Raw genomic sequence first — 17127 nt, 5'->3', positions numbered from 1 at the left:
ACGCTGTTGACTAAAAAGGGAGATCGAGACACGCTTTAACGAGCAAAACAACGGGGAGTATGGCTGCCACGGTATACCCGCTGGCCGTCTGATAATTGTGTGAATTAACATTGTCCTCGTGCCTCTGACCGACTGTGTCCTCGATTGCTATCATCCGCGTGGCAAAATTCACTTTTTCCGGATATAGTGTCTGTGTCTGCTGATGAGATGTATCCTGACGGGGAGTCGGAATTTCCCTCACCTTCATTGTGGTATATGGCAAAGCCGACGGTTCCCGATCCCTCTTGGCTCCTTGCAGTTTACGACAATACCATCAGAGGCGGCTGTGAGTTAGAGTACGAACGGCTCGAGATCTCTTGCTTCCTATCTCACTCGTCAGATTGGTGTCCTGACGTGATTGATTGCGATGGATTACACCAGTTTATGTGCTATGCCACTATTGACGGCACCCCAACGGTTTCCAGACTGGGTAGCAAAACGTCCTCCCCTTATCTGCATTTATTCCCACCCTGGAAACAATTTTAAGCATACTGCATTCGCGAATATCGAGGAGATATTACAAGTTGTAAAACACCGAATGGTATGTTGGCCGCTCCTCGACCTGCATTTCTTCATTTTTAGTACGCTAGGGCACACCCAAGTCTTGAGCCGCGTGCGAATACAGGCCATGGAAGTTTACATCGAAATGCTGCTAATATACTGTGGCACGAGCAAATCACTGTCACCTCATTTTTGGAACTGCTTCATTCTGAATCGGAAGAATGGATAGCAGCACACCAGCGTTTTCTCGCCCCAGCTTGGCAACAACACTGAGGTTGGCCACCCTCAGCACACCTAAGACTAAGCTGTTTAAACCTGATGGATGACATTGGAACAACACGCTGTCATTGAGAAGTTCCACTCAATCAGCTTTAAATTTGCTATGAGGATAGTCGCTGTTTCCCGGGCGGCAAGCTTGTGTGGGCCCTATTCCGGCAGGACACGCTTCGAAGGACAGGGGAGTAGTTAACCGCATTGCCTCCATATTGCAAGCCCACTACAGAATGTGACACAATGCTACATGTGTATTGTTGAGTAACGAGATCTGCGGTATTTTTTTTATCAATGTGGCTTTGTGTAGGAACATGTGGATGGCCTGTGTCTACTCGACGTTTCTGAGCACAAGGACCTTGCCCTATGGAGACTCGGGAAGACAGGGATTGGCAACGCCCAGCTCCCCTGAGAAGTAATCGGGTGGTAAGTAAATGTAGGCTGCGACTTGGTAGGCGAATTCAATTACCCATCTTTAAGGGTAGTTAAGGGAAGAAACGACGCAAAACAGCCCCATAAGCCCTGGTGCCACAGAACGGGCCCCCACGAACTATCGGCGCATGAATGCTAAGCAGAGACTGCATGCGCCCGCTTGAGCTGGCCAACAGTTGAAAATCGAAAGTGATGCCCTTCACACGCTCGAATTTATATTCCTCCTCTCTTTCAATAGCTTTCTAAAGTCCATCAATACTAATGAACTGAGCGCGCGATCATGCTCACGGGCCGGCTACCCCAGCTCCAGAGCGTGCAAGTTGCAGCTTCATGGATAGTTTGACAGCACCTCCTTTTTGTCTCTTCTCCTTCCAAGGCAAATTTCACGTGAAAAACAGCTCTTAACGTGCCAATTTGGACTCATCCTCTACCTTTCTACCCCCATAACTTGCCGGATGGTCACCACTTTGATTTGCGGTTCTCGCCAACACCTCGCAACATGCAGGAAAAGTTTCGAGCCTCCGAGACCCGATCTGCAGTCCTGGTGCGGACCATGTCGTCCACAAGCGTTACAGAGCAGACAACAGGACTCGTTGAATTCACTGCTTCGTCGTCCAGTGACTTGGATCGCCACGATGGCCATACGGCGAAGGGTGGCCCCTTTTTGTCAACGGAGGATGAGGTACCAACTTCTGATGGCGTGCTCCGGTCGCCGTCCACACGTAGCCTCCTTGCTGTACTTCGAGAAAGATCTGCGATGCATAATGACAGATCGGACGAAAACACATGGCATGTGCGTGATGTCGATACATCCAGCAGCCAGACCCTTGCGCGACTATGGGGGAGTTTTGTGGAGGACAGCAAGTCCCTTGAAAGCCAGAGCATCGTTTTGAGGCAGCTTGCGAACTTTCTCTTCCAGCTGGCGAAACGGGCTCACGAGGCTGGGAATCGCACACGTGCGTCCTTCGAAGTTCCTGCCTCCAAGCAGATTTCAGGGACTCGTTCTTTCGGTCCACCACCCCCCTATACCGAGTCTTCTGTGTCTTCCGATGCCACTGCCGGTTCGTCTCTCGAGTCTTCATCATATTCAACGCCAGCTTCGTCATCGGCCTTTTGCTCGTCTGCGTGCAGTGAAGCATATGGCTTAGCCCGTCCAGCTCACCAGAATTCGTTTCACGCCGATGACTCCATAGAAGATTCCTCCGGGCCTGTGGCGGAAGCTTTGATGGATGTTATGCTTCAACTCCGCAGTCGCGGGAACTTGAGTGCCATTAGTGGCCTTCAGCAGGTGGAACGTTGCTTCGTAGCCCTTTTAAAACTGGATAGCGGATCCGATTTGGCTTCAGCGCAAAGCACAACTGGGCTGCTCAAGGGCCGTACACCCGCAGAAGTGGAAGCACGAAGGGTGGAGGCGGAAACCGAACGCGCGACGGATGTCCTCGATTCATCAGTGCGGCTTCGAGCGAGAGATGACATCCGGTGCGAGGGGGTCGACAGTCGGATGAGAAAAGAGGAGACCGACGAGTTTCCGAGGCGAAGGGAAACTGCCGTAGATGTGTTTTCCCGACGCTTGCGGCTGTGGGCACTGGACCGCCGCGCTCTTCTCTGCGAAATGGAGGCAGACGCAAACATGGAGGGCCTGGCGGATGTTGGCTCGCCAGACGTGATACGGTCGGGAAGTGACGTCAGGGCGCATGCCTTTTTGGAGCGCAGTTGCGTTGCGGCGCTGCGAGTGAGCGCGACTCTTGAATCACCTACTCTTCAGAGGCTGCACCGCGAACTGTGGAAGCAGAGAGGAGACTCGGGAACGGGTGCCTCACTCAGCGAAGCTGCCGTTGCATTTCTGCTTCTACTGAGAGGGCTGGAGCGCGCAACAACCGGGCATGCTGCCGTACAAAAAGACTCTTTTCAGATGCCAACTGGGCAACGGAGAACTCATTTGCTCGCGCTCCTTCAGGCGGTGTCTGCTGTGTGCACATCCTGCTGGCCACATTTGGTCCAAGACATGGCACTCCAGAAGTTGCTTCGCGAGGCCCTTCTGACAGAGTTTGCACCAGCTAGCGACCCGTCACCGTCCTCCGGCGCTACACCAAAGCAGCAGACCACAGGGCAGAGTTCGAAAACCACCCCTTCGGTGGACGGCAGCAATTTAGGTTGCCCCTCTTTCTCCTGTTTCTCTCGTCGCGGCGGAGCCGACGGGGATGCGTCACTCGTGCTGCTGCTGAAAACTGCAATGGAATCCAGGTTTCTGGCGGTTTTCCTTCAACAACAGAAAGAGATGGAAGTTTTAACAGCTGTTGCAACTCTTAAAGTTCGACTGGCCGCCCTCGCGGGTCTTCACCGCGGCCACAGCGGCGTAAGCGGCGCCTGTCGGATGGTGAAGCAACTGTTGAGCCCCGCGGCTTCTGCAGGAGCTCATCGTATTAGGGGAGGTGTGAACAGAACAGATGAACAGGATGGCGGCACGGGACGGGAGGCGAAGAATGCAGGGCGTGTAGCCCCGCGGGGCGGACTCGCGCTTCTTCGCTCTCTTCTGCTTCTGGTTGCAAATAACGTTGACGGGTGTGGACAAGCTGAGGCACCCCGAGCTTCGACTGGAGATGCAGGGAGCCGTGCGGAACGAGCAAAAGCCCACCAGGATGAGCGTATCAAGACTTGTCAGACACAATGCCCTGAGGCTGTTCCCAATACCTTTGCTGGTAAAGCCCCTGGCGACCGGCTTGCTGTAACAGCCAGTGCGACGGCTGTTCTCTCAGAAGTTTTGGCACATCTTGTCACTTACAGTCAGACTCACGATGTGCACGCCAAACGCGATGCTCTGCTTCTTCTTAAACAGCTTGTCGACGTTTCACCTGTCTCTTGGCTGCTACAGTCTAACGTGGGAGACCACGCGGAAGGCCCTGCTCCAGAAAGGAAAGATGACTTGCCGAGTGGCTCTGCTTCAGAGCCCAATGCCATCTCTCACTCGCCGTCCGAACTCCCATCGTTTCTCTCCTTGCCTTCCGATTCTCGGCCCTCAACTTCATCCGTATCACCTTGTCCTATCAATACGCTGATTGAAGTTTCTCTGAGTCACTGGCAGCATCCGCAGCGAAGTGTCTCGCAGGTGGCTCGAAGCCTGTGGGAGGCGCTGAGCCAGGTGACCATCAGTACATCAGGGAAACACGGATCGTGTTCCCCGCCAGCGTGCATCCCTGTCAGCCATGGACAGAGGAAAGGCAATGGTGTCTGCTGTTTGCCTCACCGGCTGGCCTTGGCGGTCCTAGATTTGTCTGCGGTTCACAGAAAGGCACAAAATCTTGCATTGTTGTCTCTTCTCCCTGCTGTAGGGGTAGAATGGCTGCTGCGCCAGCGTCCGCGTCTGGTAGAGCAACTTCTGATGGAGATTGGAGACTCATTCCACACAGGCGCATCAGCTGTCAAGTTCCTCGACGGCATCATGAAGCACCTTTGTCGTCGGCCATCCCCAACTGGAAAGCGACTCGCGGCGGAAACTGTAGTCGCTGGAGTAGGAACAGGGCGAGCGGAAGTCTCGGAGCAAACTATCGCGTCCAGTAAACAGGGTCACCACAAAGACGCCAAAGTCCCAAGTCGTGCAGAGCGGGCTACGTGTGGAAGTGCTGGTGCAAGTCCTGTGCCAGTAGCACTTCGCCAGGTCTTGTACCCTTTACTAGTTGACGCCTTGCTGAGTTTGCCTTTCGGTTCCACGAAAGCCTTGATGTTGAGCCGGAAGGAGGTGGGAAACGAAAGCCTGTCATTTTCCTTCGCCTGTCCAGAGCTTGCTTCTTTGAATAGCTGGCCTATGGACGCTGCGCCGCTTGCCGTGCCAGTTTCACCTGCTTCACGGCGTCGCCTCTCACCCGACGCTTCACAAAGGGTGGCAGGTACGGTTTTCCCTCTGTTGCAAACTCTGGATCCTCAAGGCCTGGCCTCGATTCTCCAACTCCTTTACTGGACTGGCTGTACATACGGACGAGCTGCCTCTGACATGAAGCTTCATCCCGAGGACTGCCAGAGGGCCGCCTCACTTTTGGGCTTTGGACTGTCAGATAAGCTGGAGTCATTGCCTATGAAGCACGCATCTGGCTCGCGGCAGCCTCAGGCGACGAAAGAGCACAGCAATCATTCTAGGAGAGGCCAACTGAAGACAGGCGCGAATCAGATGCCGTGGAGTATTGGGGAAGCGGTGTTGCTGCTGGTCGCTCGACAGGCGGGGGTGGCAGAGTGGAACGACCGGGAACACCGGCGGCACATTAGATTGGATCACGAGGAGTGTGTCACGAACAGTATGTCTGGAGCTCATGAGAATCCAGAAGCGGATGCGTGCATGGCAGATTTAAGAGAAACGATGGCGGCCCCTCAGGTGGGCGCCCGAGCGCAGACGACCCCGCAAAATGCGAGCTGCTGTTTGGTCGTTTCGGGAGTTGACATAGAGGGTAGCGGTATCTCTGTACACATCAGCAGTGAGCGCCTGCAGCATGGTCTTCAGAGTGGCGACGATGATGTGCGGATGGCGCTTTTGAAGGTTGTCGCGTTCTCGCGTCTTTCCTCTGTCCCTCCCGCTCGCATAGAGCTTGAGCTGCTCCTCGATGTCCTCGAGCACGGCAGTGGCCGGCAGGCCTCCGGAGCAACTAAAGCGGCTTTTGCCGATGCGTTCAAGAGATTTCTACAGCGCGCCCGCGATGCGTACAGAAAGCAGTTGATAGAGCGAACGCCTGAGGAGCTTCGCCTGCTTCTGAAAGGGCCATCGGCCTGCTCGGGGGAGGCGTCAATGCAATCGCCAGGCCAACCGAACAGCCGCGGTGCTCCCTCATCGGAATCCGCGTATTCTCTGGACAATATCGAAAGAAAGGATGACAAGTTGCGGGGCAGCGAACAAGCGTGTGCGACTATTGAGAATGTCTCAGAACCTACAACCGTGGGGGCCACCGCAGACGTACGCAAGCGACAGGAGGATGACAGCCTTCGGGAGTTCCTGGTTTTCCTGCGGAGACTGCACCGCGCAGCGCTACTCCAGTCGCTCCCATGCATGCACCCGGATCGGCAGAACACAGGCACAACCATTTTGTTGTTCCTATACACGCTGTGGGGGTTCCAGCCACCCAGCGACCTCCGCAAAGGTAGCAGCTGTGCAAATGCTGCTCTATCTGCGGCCCGAGGAGCTCGCGAAGCCTCGCACGTTCGGGAAAAGGGACGCTTGGAGGCAGGGAAGAAGCTCGCTAAGGAGGTAGGGCATGCATGTGCTGCGAGTGAAACATTCGCCGGTGGCTGTGCAGTCGCAGAGACCCTCGGTTTCTATGCAGCTCCGATGCAGGCTCAGTTACTTGGCATGCTTGCGAGCCGATGGCCGAGACAGAGCGAGGCGGCCCGAAAGATTTTGAAGCTTTTCCCGAAGAACCAGCTGGAGTGGGGAGTGTCGTCGCTCGTGCTGTCACCGCGGAAGCTCCAAGGAGGCAGTGGGAGAGACCTGTTTCCGTCAGAGGCAAAGATGGAGCAACAGCAGCTGCGGCCGACACGGGATACTCTAGAGGCCATCTTCGGCAGTGGTGCGCAACAGGACGGGCGGGCGTCTAAGGCCCTCGTTCCCTGTCTTCGAAGCAGCTTTACGGATGTCCTAGTGCTGATCCATAGCATCCGGGAAAGCGACTACTCAGCTGGCGCTTCCCAGCTGGAACTCGCTCTCTTCGCTGCCTTTGTTGCACCCCTCAAGCGCATGGTAGCCACCCGAAATCCGTCGCTGCGCACCCCGCCCCGAAGCTCGGGATCCCTGGAGAGAGACTGGAAGCGTCCCCGACAGACTGAACAGCTGGCAAGCAGTAGGACGGGCCTGAGGCATTCAAACTCGCAAGGACCGGAGGAATCTATTCCCTCAGGGAATCCAGAACAGGTGCCTCTGAGTGCAGCCATCCTTATACACGTGCTTAGCCACGCCTTGCTACAGCGTGAGCAAACAGAGGCTGTGTTGGGAGAGGCCCAACAGGAGGGTCCAGCCAACGGCGCTAATCGCTTGGTGCACAGGCTATTCCGATTGCTCCATGTATTTCTAGCAGCTTCCCAGCAAAGGCTGAATGCGCTGGAAGGCCACGCGCGCTTGTCTGCTAACACACCAGATGCATGCATTCACGGCTTATTGATCGTCCTCACGAAACTGTTCCGAGAGCTTCCGTCCCTTCAGAGCTTGATTCACGCCTCCACAGGACTTGCTGAGGAGCGAAAGCACGGGATGGTTCTGCCGACAAAAATTGGCTCTTGCGAGGGGGAGTCGGGACCAGTTGAGAATGCAACAACACGAATGTGGGGCGCGTGGCGAACTCTGGTCACCGGCCTTCTGCGTTTATTGATGGATACATGCAGCAGCATGTTCTGCGTGATTGCAGAGGGCTCAGACAGCGTCATGCTGAACGCTGTGTGGCAGCAGTCAGGCCAGCAGGACTCTAACCAAAAGGAGAAGCCAAGCGAGAAGCAAAACTTCAATGTCGACTGCAGAGGCCATCCGCTTCTCGCACGGCGACCTGCGGGTGGTGCCTGGAACATAGAACTGACAAACGGGGAGGCGGAAGACGAAGAAGAAACAGCCGAAACGCTGCTAGCCGTGCGGGGGTGGGTCACAGTCAAAGCAGCAGCAGCTTGCCTCTCAGCGCTTCTCGACTGGGTACCCCTTGAGGAAGCAGAGGAGCAAACTGGAACCACGGTGCCTAGTGATCGAGAGCACGAAACGGAGAGAAGAGCTTTAATTGAGACAAACAGCAAGAGGATTCCACAAAATGAGTTGGACAGGGGTTTTAGTCACTCTGATAAAGCCGCGGCTCCCGCGACAAAGGGGAATTTTGATACATCGGCTTTCGGATCACTCCAGACGCTCCGGAACGCAAACGTGATTGTGACTGTTGCCGAGATGAACGCCATCGGACGTCGGCTTCTCCACTTCCTGCTTTGTTGCCGCCATCTTGGTGAGTGCCTTGTGCTTTGCCAGAGGGGAGAAGGAACTTGCACGGTAAACGCAAACGATACAGAGAACGAAGGGAAGTCACCAGGATGGTTCGGAGCTCTGCGTCGCGTTCCCAAACGCCCGGTTCTCCGTGTTCAACTGATAAATTGTCTTTCATTGTTGGAGGTACTGCTAGATGACGGGCACCCTACACGTCAAGGTTTGTACATACTGATGCTTTCTCTGTTACGCTTGCTCGTTCGCAGCCTGCCTATGCTTCCCTAGGGCTCTGGCTGGAGACCGTTGCGCAGACCGTTTGTGTGTTTGGAGGTCGGATCAGCGTTGCGTCAGTGCACACACGATTGGCGATTGTTTCCGGATAACTATACGACACCATTCCTGTGTTCTGCTGCGTCCAGGCGCCATGAACAGTCTGTTTGACACTTTGGCTGGGGTCAGTCGAAGGCTGCTTTGTTCAGCGCACAGGGGCATGCAAGCTCTGCCTCGCACGTGGGTTCACAGCCTGCTTCTTCTCCTTCTTCCGCAGTCGCTCGCCGGATCGCCGCTCGAGACATCCAGATCTGCCTTGCCATCCGGGATGTCGGTGGAAACCCCTAGCAGCTCCACACAGAAATCGGCGTCAGCACCAATCGCTTCGGAAAGCGACGACGTTTGCGCTGCCTCCCTGCCGCCTCCTTTGAGGAAGAGCGCGAGTCTCGGGCTTGCGTTTGTCGCAGTTTTAGCTGGTGAGAGAGGGACGTCGAGTGTCGGTCAGATGAATCGCTTTTTCATTGCAGCTCAGGAGTCGTGTGTTTCGCCTTTAGTGCGGTACAGTCGTGGCCAAGCACAAACGCGAAGCGTTCGTGTGCCTGCTCGGTTAAGATCGGCCGACGGATTCACCGTCTGTCTTGCGCAGTTTCCAAGAAAGTGTATCCGGTTAATGGCCAGTTGCATGCGGTGGCAAAATTTTAACTCTTTTCGACATGGGAATGACCCGTACAGGTGCAGCTCCGGAGCTGTCTGCACAACGCGAACGCGCCGGGACGACGCAGGTGTAGAGCAGAGTGGAGGAGTCGACGAAGGGAGGCTGAGTAGAAAAAGAAGACAGACGTTTTCGATGGACAGACGCGAGGGTCATTCTGAATCATGCCTATGTTGTTTTTGATTCCGATCGATGCGTGCATTTGTGGGGGATAACGTCTGCAGGTGAAGCTGCGAGTGCAGACAGCACAGTTCGAGGCGGGGACAGATGTCCACTTCTACAGCATACGATGTCGATTCTTCTCCCACTTGCGGAGGGGCACTTTGACAGCTTCTTTCCCTCCATCGAAGAAGGTGAGAAGGTGTGGCATTTGGTTGGAAACAGACACGGTCAGCATAGGCCGCTTACTTGCTTCGACTTACGCCCGCGTCACGGCTAGATATGGACGTATGCAACCGCGGTGGGGAAGGGAAAGTCATGGCGCTGGAAGCATGTTGCTGGCGTCGAACGAAAGGCGGAATCGGGTGAGCAGGCGTACTGCAAGGCGTTCTGGTGGTGGCACACGCGTTAGCAACGTGGTTAATATGTAGGGTTGAGAGAAATCAGGTCACTGGAAGGGATTGAATCGCTCCTAGCCGATGAGCGCTATCGGACGTGCGTTTCGCTACGTTGCACGCAATGGCTTGTTCTGTTTTTGCATGTGCGCGTTTAAAAATCTCAGCGTATGCGCATCGTGCCCATTGCCTCAATGTGGTTCGAGCTGTGAACCGGAGCGGCGCGCTTTCTTCCTCAATCGCATGCGTTTCCCTGCTCCCTCCTCAAGAGGCGATAGCTGCCCTAAAAATCACTCAGGGAACACCGAATTCCCATGAAGCTCAAATGGCAGGTGGCGGCTCGTCGACTGACAGAGGCAGCACTGCGGCCGACAAAGCGACAGAGAAAGCAGCCCAAGAAAAAGCGATGGAGACAGGGAACGAAGTCAAGAGCGACGACCCGCTTGTCGGAAACGGCGCCCCGTTGCCAGCGTTGGCTCTGGCCGCCGCGGTTCGGAGCAGCAACACGACCTCTTATTTCCCCCTTCGCAACGCAGCAACATTGCTTCTCGTCGCCTCTGTGAAGCGACTAGCTGGCAAAGATAACGATGTAAGAGCCACTCAGTGGTTTCGCTCAGCATCAGAAGAGAGTGGCCAGCAAACGCGATTCGCTGCAGAGAGTTCAGGCAGGAGCAGCAGACGGCAAGTGTCTCACGTGGAGGACAGGGTAATAGGTTAGCTGTCGAGGAACTCATTGGCCGCTGGCGCTACATCGCTGCCGCACAACAGTGCTTCTGTCTACCAGTTGTTTTCTGTTGGGCTTCGTATTGAAAACCCTCTGCGAAGGCGCATTTGGAAATACGCGACTCACATTACCTTATCGGCTTAACATCTGTGTGTGTACGCCATTGTCTGAATGAAAGCTTACCTTGCGGTGCCGCCCTGTTGTGTCCCTGTCCCTCTGTGGCGCTGCAGTCTCTGCACGTTTCAACATTCCCTCTTTACTCCTTCTGCGCCGGAGCGCAGCAGCGGTCCTTGCTGATTCCGTCACTGGCTGAAGCTCAGATCGACTTGCCCTTTCTGCAATCGGCTGATGTCATTCCTATCCTACTACGCACGCTGGAGGGGGCCGCCGACACAGGGCATCCTTGGCAGTTTTTTGTGGAAGCTGTCGAAGGTGAACGACGTTCGCAGGGAGCTGTAGGATTGCAACAGGACGACTTCTTCAACGATCCACTGGCCTCTGCAGTTTCTCCGACACAGAAGAACGGGTGTATTGAACTTGATGGGCAAAGGGATTCGAACAGTAACAACGCACGCCACGTAGGGGGACAAATCGGGGGTGGGCATTCCCATGGGGAGGTGCATGCATCCGGGTCTCACGACCCCGAGGCAGATCAAGGCGCCCTAGTTGCAGTCCTCTTACTTGTTTCGCGATTGGACTTTGCGTCTGCTGTTAGCGAAGGCCCGAGTCTCGCCTGCTTGCTCTCCTCGGTTTGTAGCGTCCCAGAGGGAAAAGAGAGCAAGGAAAAAGGGTGCCTTCCCTACAGATCTTATCCCCAATTGCCGTTCTCGGCTGGCCTTCCTACAGCGTCCCCGGTTTGGCTGTTGAGGCTTTTGACAGCTCTCCGAACCCATCTAACAAGTCCAAATTTCCACACGCGACTGCTCGCTGCTCGGGCGCTTGCGAACTACGCAATGCAAGAGGCGCGTCTCCAAGGACCGCAAGCACTGTTGCTGGCTCTCGAAGCGGCTGCTGCCAGTGCGATGCATAGTCAAGCCACTAGCAACACAACTTGCGGATTGCTTCTCCTTTCTCTTGAGCTTCTTCAGCGTCCTGAAGTCGCTGACTGGCTTGAGCAGACTGTACGAACCCCTACGGTCCTGCACGAGGCGGTGGAGGGAAGCGAGAAAGTGAGTGATCGGGGCAGTTCAGCGGCATCCGTCAACGAGGATGGTCTTCCACGCAAACGCAGCGACAAAGCACCTGGACAACCATGTTCCATTGATACTTCGTCCTTTGCCTCTGGCTTCGCCCGTTGCATGAGACACGTCTGCTCGTGCGCCCCAGCCCCCCTGAATCGCCTGCTTGGCCTCCAAGCCGTTCAAGCGCTTGCTAGCCACCTGGCAAAAGTCGCCGAGGCATCTGAGGTGTCTGGCGCATGCTGCGCGCCACACGATAGAGAGCCGCGAGGCGACTCCACGAGCACAGATGGATGCAAAGGGAACACTGACCCGTCATCGCATGCGTATGGCTCTGTGGGAAGTTGCAGTGATGCACTTTCAATCATGGCTGCCGCACGCGAGGCAGCAGAATCCGTCGTCACGTCCGCATGGCGGTATCTGCCGCCGTGCTTCGCTGGGGCATGCAGTCGCAGTGGCGTTCCGCCGTTCTCAGAGCTGTCTCTCGAGCGCCTTCTCCATGGTGGCGAGAGTCTGGCAGAGAATGGCGTGAAAAACGTGGATGGAACACAGGATTGTCTGTTGTGTCAGCTGGCTGGCACTGGCGCACCTCCGACCAGTAACCACTTGCATGCTGACCGGCCCAAATCTCGCACTGCCTTGGACGTCCCCCTGCAAACCGTCGCCGTGTGTGCCTTGGTGGACGCGGCGATGTTGACTCCCGGGCCTGCCTCCCCAAGAGCGCGCCTCACTGCTGCCGCTGTCATTCTTCACCTCGTTCATGGCCTTGAGATGCATCCACAGGTACTAGAACAAGCTCTTAGGTGCTGTCGCAAACGTCTGAAGAAAGGGCGCATTTGTGTGGCGGCTTCGAGTGCCGATGCAAGGAATGGTTCTTCATGCATGCCATCTGACCTTCCGGTCGGTCTGCAGCTCCTGTGGCAGGCAGTCAGTGGCGCGTTCTGCACTGCTGAGAGGCGGGAGCAGGTGGACGACGGAAAGGGTGAACCAGTCTCTAGGTGCGCATTTAGCCACAGCCGAATTCAGAGCGGCTTCTCGTCTTCGGTACGGGCCGAGGCTCTGAGGTTGCTGGCGCTTCTCGCTCAGATGCTGATTGCTGCCAGCGAACACCAGGACGCCGAAGAGACCAGACTGCACGGACAATGCGTGAGTAAACGGGGAGCTTTGGCGGGTTTGTGGCCGCCACCTGAGGACGTTGCCAAAGCGGCACTGGAACTTGTCCGCACCTATCCGAACAGTGCCCCCGTACGCAAGGGGTTTCTCGTCTTTGGAGCTGCGCTGCTAAGCTCGAGTCGTCTTCAACACGACATTGATTCGAATGGAAGAAACAGGTGTGACACTCAGGGAAGACAGAAGTTCAGTGCCATGGCCAAAGCCTGGACAACGTGCCTGGTAACATGCAGTTCTCCGGAAGCAGAAGCAACCATCAGGCGAGCAGCGGTTCAGGTAAGATTTATATCTTCTCCTGAAGGACATTCGCATGGACGCCTTCCCTGTTCATTTATTGCTGCAGAGCCGTGATCTTAGAAGGATACGGAAGATTAAGCAGTTTGTGTGGTTCGACAACAGACAAGAATGCAGGTAGCCTACAGGAGTAGTTACTTCTGAGAACTTGACACCGTGACTTTCCTCTCCCTTATCAATAATAGGACAGGCGTCACTTTATCCGCCGTGACTTCCACTTCGTTCCCGAGCTTTCCGAACTTTTCCGGGGTCATTGACGAAGGTGCGCAGCCGTTCCTGTCTACTTCATCGGTTCTCTCTTCCCGTCGTTTGTTCGTTTGGCAGGCTCTTGCCATCATCGGTCTTCCAGTTCCTGGCTTCCAAACGCTACCCTCCGAAACTTTGGTCCGAGAGTGCTGCAGGTCAGAAGACCGAGCACCGGCATCTGAGACTGAACGGAGCAGCCACTGCACCACACGTTGCCGCCGCGACATGGGAGCTTGTCCAGATCACACCAGTTCGACCAGCTGCGAGGAGGCTTTGGACATCTGGGAGGCTATGATGACGCTTCTTCAGGTCCGTTCGTTTCCTGGGTCTCTCAGGGGCCGGCGTAGATAGATCCTTCTAAACTCGTAGCAGTACCTGCATCAGATCTATGCACGAATTCGGAACTCAAACTGGCTTCTGGCATAGGACACTGTTATTGTCGTGCAGAGGCCACGGTCCTGCAGATGTCCTTGACAGAGACACTGTCCCGTTTTCCACGGTCTGCGTCACCTGCGTCGATGGAGCATGAGAAAGACAGTGGATCGAGGGGTTTTTCGATGTGTCGCATGTGGACAGGATGGCGAGCCAGTTGTTCGGGCAGAGGCAATTGAAGCATGTACCAAGGCTTGCAGCCGTTTGGCAGATTTTCTCGTGGCGAGGACTGGAAAAGACGAAGCGAGCGCTGTCTCGGCTCTCAGCGTTTCCCAGGCACAACAGGTCGTCTCTATCTTGCGGTCGGCAATTTGCAGTCAAATGCCGCCACGAGGTGTGGACAGCTCAGTCCTGATGCAGATTGTCCTAGATGTAATGGTGAAGGTGAGCTACAATTATCTAGGGCTGCATCATGACCCAGGTGGTTGCAGTTTATTCCTAAACGAGTAGCCTTGCAGTTCCGCACCGACCGTGGCTTTTCTCACGCAGTCGTTGGTGAACTGCGTCGTTACATTCTGACTCTTCCCGTGCGCTGTTCAGCAAGGTAGCCGGTGTCGATGATTGGTACGCGGGTATTCCAGACAAGCTGTGGGTCTGTCCTCTCTTGTCTTTTCAGCTTTTCCCCCCTTATGTGGTGGCTAGCAAGCTTTGGCGGTCCATATGCGCGGTTGCACCACCCATTCGCGACTTATGCGCGACCCAACTGTCCATTCACTTGAGACCTCGCGAAGGCCTTGGCGCATCCAGGACTCTCCAACAGCAGGAACACGAGCCAAAAAGGACCTCCAGTGGTCGGCCTTTGTTCGATGAGGAGCCTGCAAATCTTTACACAGAGGAAGTCCTCATCGGGCAGGCAGCGGCCAGGAATCTCCTAATTCTTTCAGCGGACTACGCAGTGTCGTCAGCCTTCGACGCCCGGCCATCAGGCTGCAGTTCCCACACTCATATGGATTCTCTTGTTGCAATGGAAGTTGCACGCAGCGCGTCTCAGACAGTCCAGTGGAAGGGAAGCGTACCCTTCTTACTCGAGTGCCGTGAACGTTCCATCTCATGGCCAGGGTCTGTTAGCCAGAAGGCCGATGCTTGTTCACGGCGGCAGCGGCCGCCCGAGGTGGAGAGGCAGGGATCGACAGTCGTCGGGGATCAAACATCTGTGGACTTCACATTTCTCTCGAATGAGGTTACAAAGGTGCTCGGCGAGCTGGAGGACGTGTGCATCTGCTTGGAGGAGATGACTGTCCAGCGACTTGTGTGGGTAAGCGACACATCCGGAAATCCTGTAGCAGTGTGATGTGTGGTATCTGCAGTGTGGGGTTTCGTGGAACTCTTCGTTAGGGGACTGTCTCCACGTTCTACGTAAAGGGAGACGAGCGAGAGGCTGGACCACAGCTGTGACGTACGGTGGACGGGCACAACATGTTCGGTAGATATCTAGGTCAGATGTCGTGTCTGGGATGCTCCTCAAGATGATTCCACGTGGTGATTCAGTCAGGGCGTGGCCTGCTGCGGTGCCTGATAAAAAAAGAGTTACAGGGTGTCGTGTATTCACTGTGACGAGACCGCTCTTCGAACTGCGGTGACTCTCGTTCCAATTCACTTAGCGAGCGTAATCGACTTTAGGAAATCGTTCTCGCGAGTCACTGTGTCGACGGCGAACCAGAAGAACAGGTTTGCTCGCGTCTAAGACGGCAAAGAATTTGGTACATAATATATGGGCAGCTTCTGTTCCTCTTGTCCCTCGTTATGTGTACCTTCAAAACAGGGAGATGCCAGCTTTGCTTTGATAACCGGCTCAGCAGCGGTTCCGGAGTACCACATGCAGGAGCTACGAACCGGAGATGAGGGACACACTAAAGTGCATCGGACGAACGCGCATGGAAAGAATCAACAGGTCTCACTGCTCCAGCCTTCCGATGACCAGCCCAATGATGGTACTTACAACGCAAGTGGCGGGCTGCAGGGCGCGCGGACTTCGTTTTCGGATGCAAACAAGGAATGGGAGACAGTCTCCCTAGGCAACCCCCACTGCACTCAGCAAGCTCTCTTTCAGCCTGTTTACGGTGCGCTCTTGAAGGCAAGTCTTCTGCTGATTCTACTGCCTACAGTAGTTGTGAGATCCGCGTCAAACGAGCCGGGCCACCGCACCTCACCGAGGCTGTCTGACAGCAGCGCTGGTGCTCCTGCAACTTGCAATCCTTGCTTACACACAAGTCTCGGACTCCTCTGCCGGTGGGTTCAGCGTCTAGACGCGAAACTGAGGAAGACGACCGAAACAGGAAGCGCGGCTCACTGGGTGTTGTTGGCGATCTCTCATCGACTCACCGAGTTAGTCAATGCGATTCAGCCAGGACTAGCAATTGAGAGCGCTGATGAATTGACGGCGAGCCGTCAAAATATTCGTGACGGACTCGACCCATATTGGACGCAGGCAACTCAGCGTTCACCGAACGAATCTCCACAAGGCGTCGTAAATGTAGAAAATGACAGCGAGGATTTGGAGCTGTGCACACGAGGGCTCAGAAATGTATCGGCTGCAGACCGCGGATGTGCAGAATTCAACAACAGGAGGCCGAATGCTCGAGAGGCCGCAAGCAGTTTAGTTGACACGCTTCTGTTTATGCTGCCTGGTTTGAAGCGGGGTCCGTCAGAACTACGCCATGCCGCAGTCTGAGTGCCAAGGGGTAGAGGTGTGGCTCGCTGTGCTTGGGTCAGAAAATGAGAAATCAACTGCTCACGAGCGGTCGACAGGACCGCAGACGGGGGAGAAAAATCTGCTCTACTACACAGCACGGCAGAGCCATGGGGGGAGGGGGGGGGAGGAGCGGGATCGGATTCAGTGGTCTTCTTGGTGTGGAACTTTTATACCAGGAAACAGACAAACGGCATTTTGTGTTCCTGAAAATTGTGCCGGAGGCTTTTTTCAGTTGCTGTCGTGTCAACATTGGCGGTGTGCCTTTGCCCACTGGACAGAACTCCAAACGCTGAGTTTACCACCAGGAAGACTTCTTGTAATCTGCCACCTACGATGCGCTGTAATTCGTCCGACTGTCGCTTGCGGTCTCAACCATACACGATCTCACACTGTGACGCACTGTGGCTGAGTCATAGGTTCACTTTGTCATTTCAGCCGTTCCTTCTGCACGTCAAATAACTCATGTATGACACTGTAGAATCCACCGCAGGCAAAAGGTAGGTGGTAGTGTGGAAGTACCGAGAAGACGCTGAGGAATGACCAGGTCACTTGTAGCACGGAAGCGTCTGGTGTATGTCTGGACTGTTCGCCTAGTGAAACGCAAATGCCGCGAAGATGATCAATCGACTCACATTACTTAAACTCTGAAGCCAGCTGCTTTCGAACGAACAAGCGGCTGGCTTCA

At 55.2% G+C, this 17127-nt stretch overlaps 3 protein-coding genes across 3 annotated transcripts; 1 reads left to right on the top strand and 2 right to left on the bottom strand.

Annotated features, from left to right (window-relative positions):
* Window positions 1-1701: 1701 nt before the first annotated feature.
* TGME49_264745 (hypothetical protein) lies at window positions 1702-2514 on the bottom strand (the record flags this gene model as incomplete). Its single annotated transcript, XM_018781375.1, has 3 exons — window positions 1702-1994; window positions 2405-2442; window positions 2504-2514. 3 exons carry the CDS (start codon window positions 2512-2514, stop codon window positions 1702-1704), a joined length of 342 nt encoding a protein of 113 aa, XP_018636326.1.
* A 175-nt stretch (window positions 2515-2689) lies between these two features.
* On the bottom strand, window positions 2690-2984 carry TGME49_264748 (hypothetical protein; the record flags this gene model as incomplete). Its single annotated transcript, XM_018781376.1, has 1 exon — window positions 2690-2984. The coding sequence occupies exon 1, from the start codon at window positions 2936-2938 to the stop codon at window positions 2690-2692; it is 249 nt and encodes an 82-aa protein (XP_018636325.1). The 5' UTR covers window positions 2939-2984.
* Window positions 2985-3037: 53 nt separating this feature from the next.
* Window positions 3038-16678, top strand: TGME49_264752 (HEAT repeat-containing protein). The gene is made up of 9 exons (XM_018781377.1): window positions 3038-8192; window positions 8590-8916; window positions 9377-9505; window positions 9874-10295; window positions 10661-13054; window positions 13397-13627; window positions 13895-14134; window positions 14367-15005; window positions 15513-16678. The coding sequence occupies exons 1-9, from the start codon at window positions 3155-3157 to the stop codon at window positions 16419-16421; spliced, it is 10329 nt and encodes a 3442-aa protein (XP_018636324.1). The 5' UTR covers window positions 3038-3154; the 3' UTR covers window positions 16422-16678.
* The last annotated feature ends 449 nt before the right edge of the window (window positions 16679-17127 follow it).

The sequence above is a fragment of the Toxoplasma gondii genome, chromosome IX (genome assembly GCF_000006565.2).
Source record: "Toxoplasma gondii ME49 chromosome IX, whole genome shotgun sequence".
Classification (NCBI taxonomy): Eukaryota; Apicomplexa; class Conoidasida; order Eucoccidiorida; family Sarcocystidae; genus Toxoplasma; species Toxoplasma gondii.
This window is presented reverse-complemented; position numbering and strand designations above follow the sequence as displayed.

Excerpts from the sequence above, each read along its gene's own strand:
- TGME49_264752 (XM_018781377.1), top strand. The coding sequence starts at position 3,155 with ATGCCAACTGGGCAACGGAGAACTCATTTGCTCGCGCTCCTTCAGGCG. Across the intron at positions 8,917-9,376 it reads GTTTGTCGCAGTTTTAGCTG|GTGAAGCTGCGAGTGCAGAC; the intron begins GTGAGAGAGGGA and ends TAACGTCTGCAG. Across the intron at positions 14,135-14,366 it reads TCCTAGATGTAATGGTGAAG|CTTTTCCCCCCTTATGTGGT; the intron begins GTGAGCTACAAT and ends TTGTCTTTTCAG.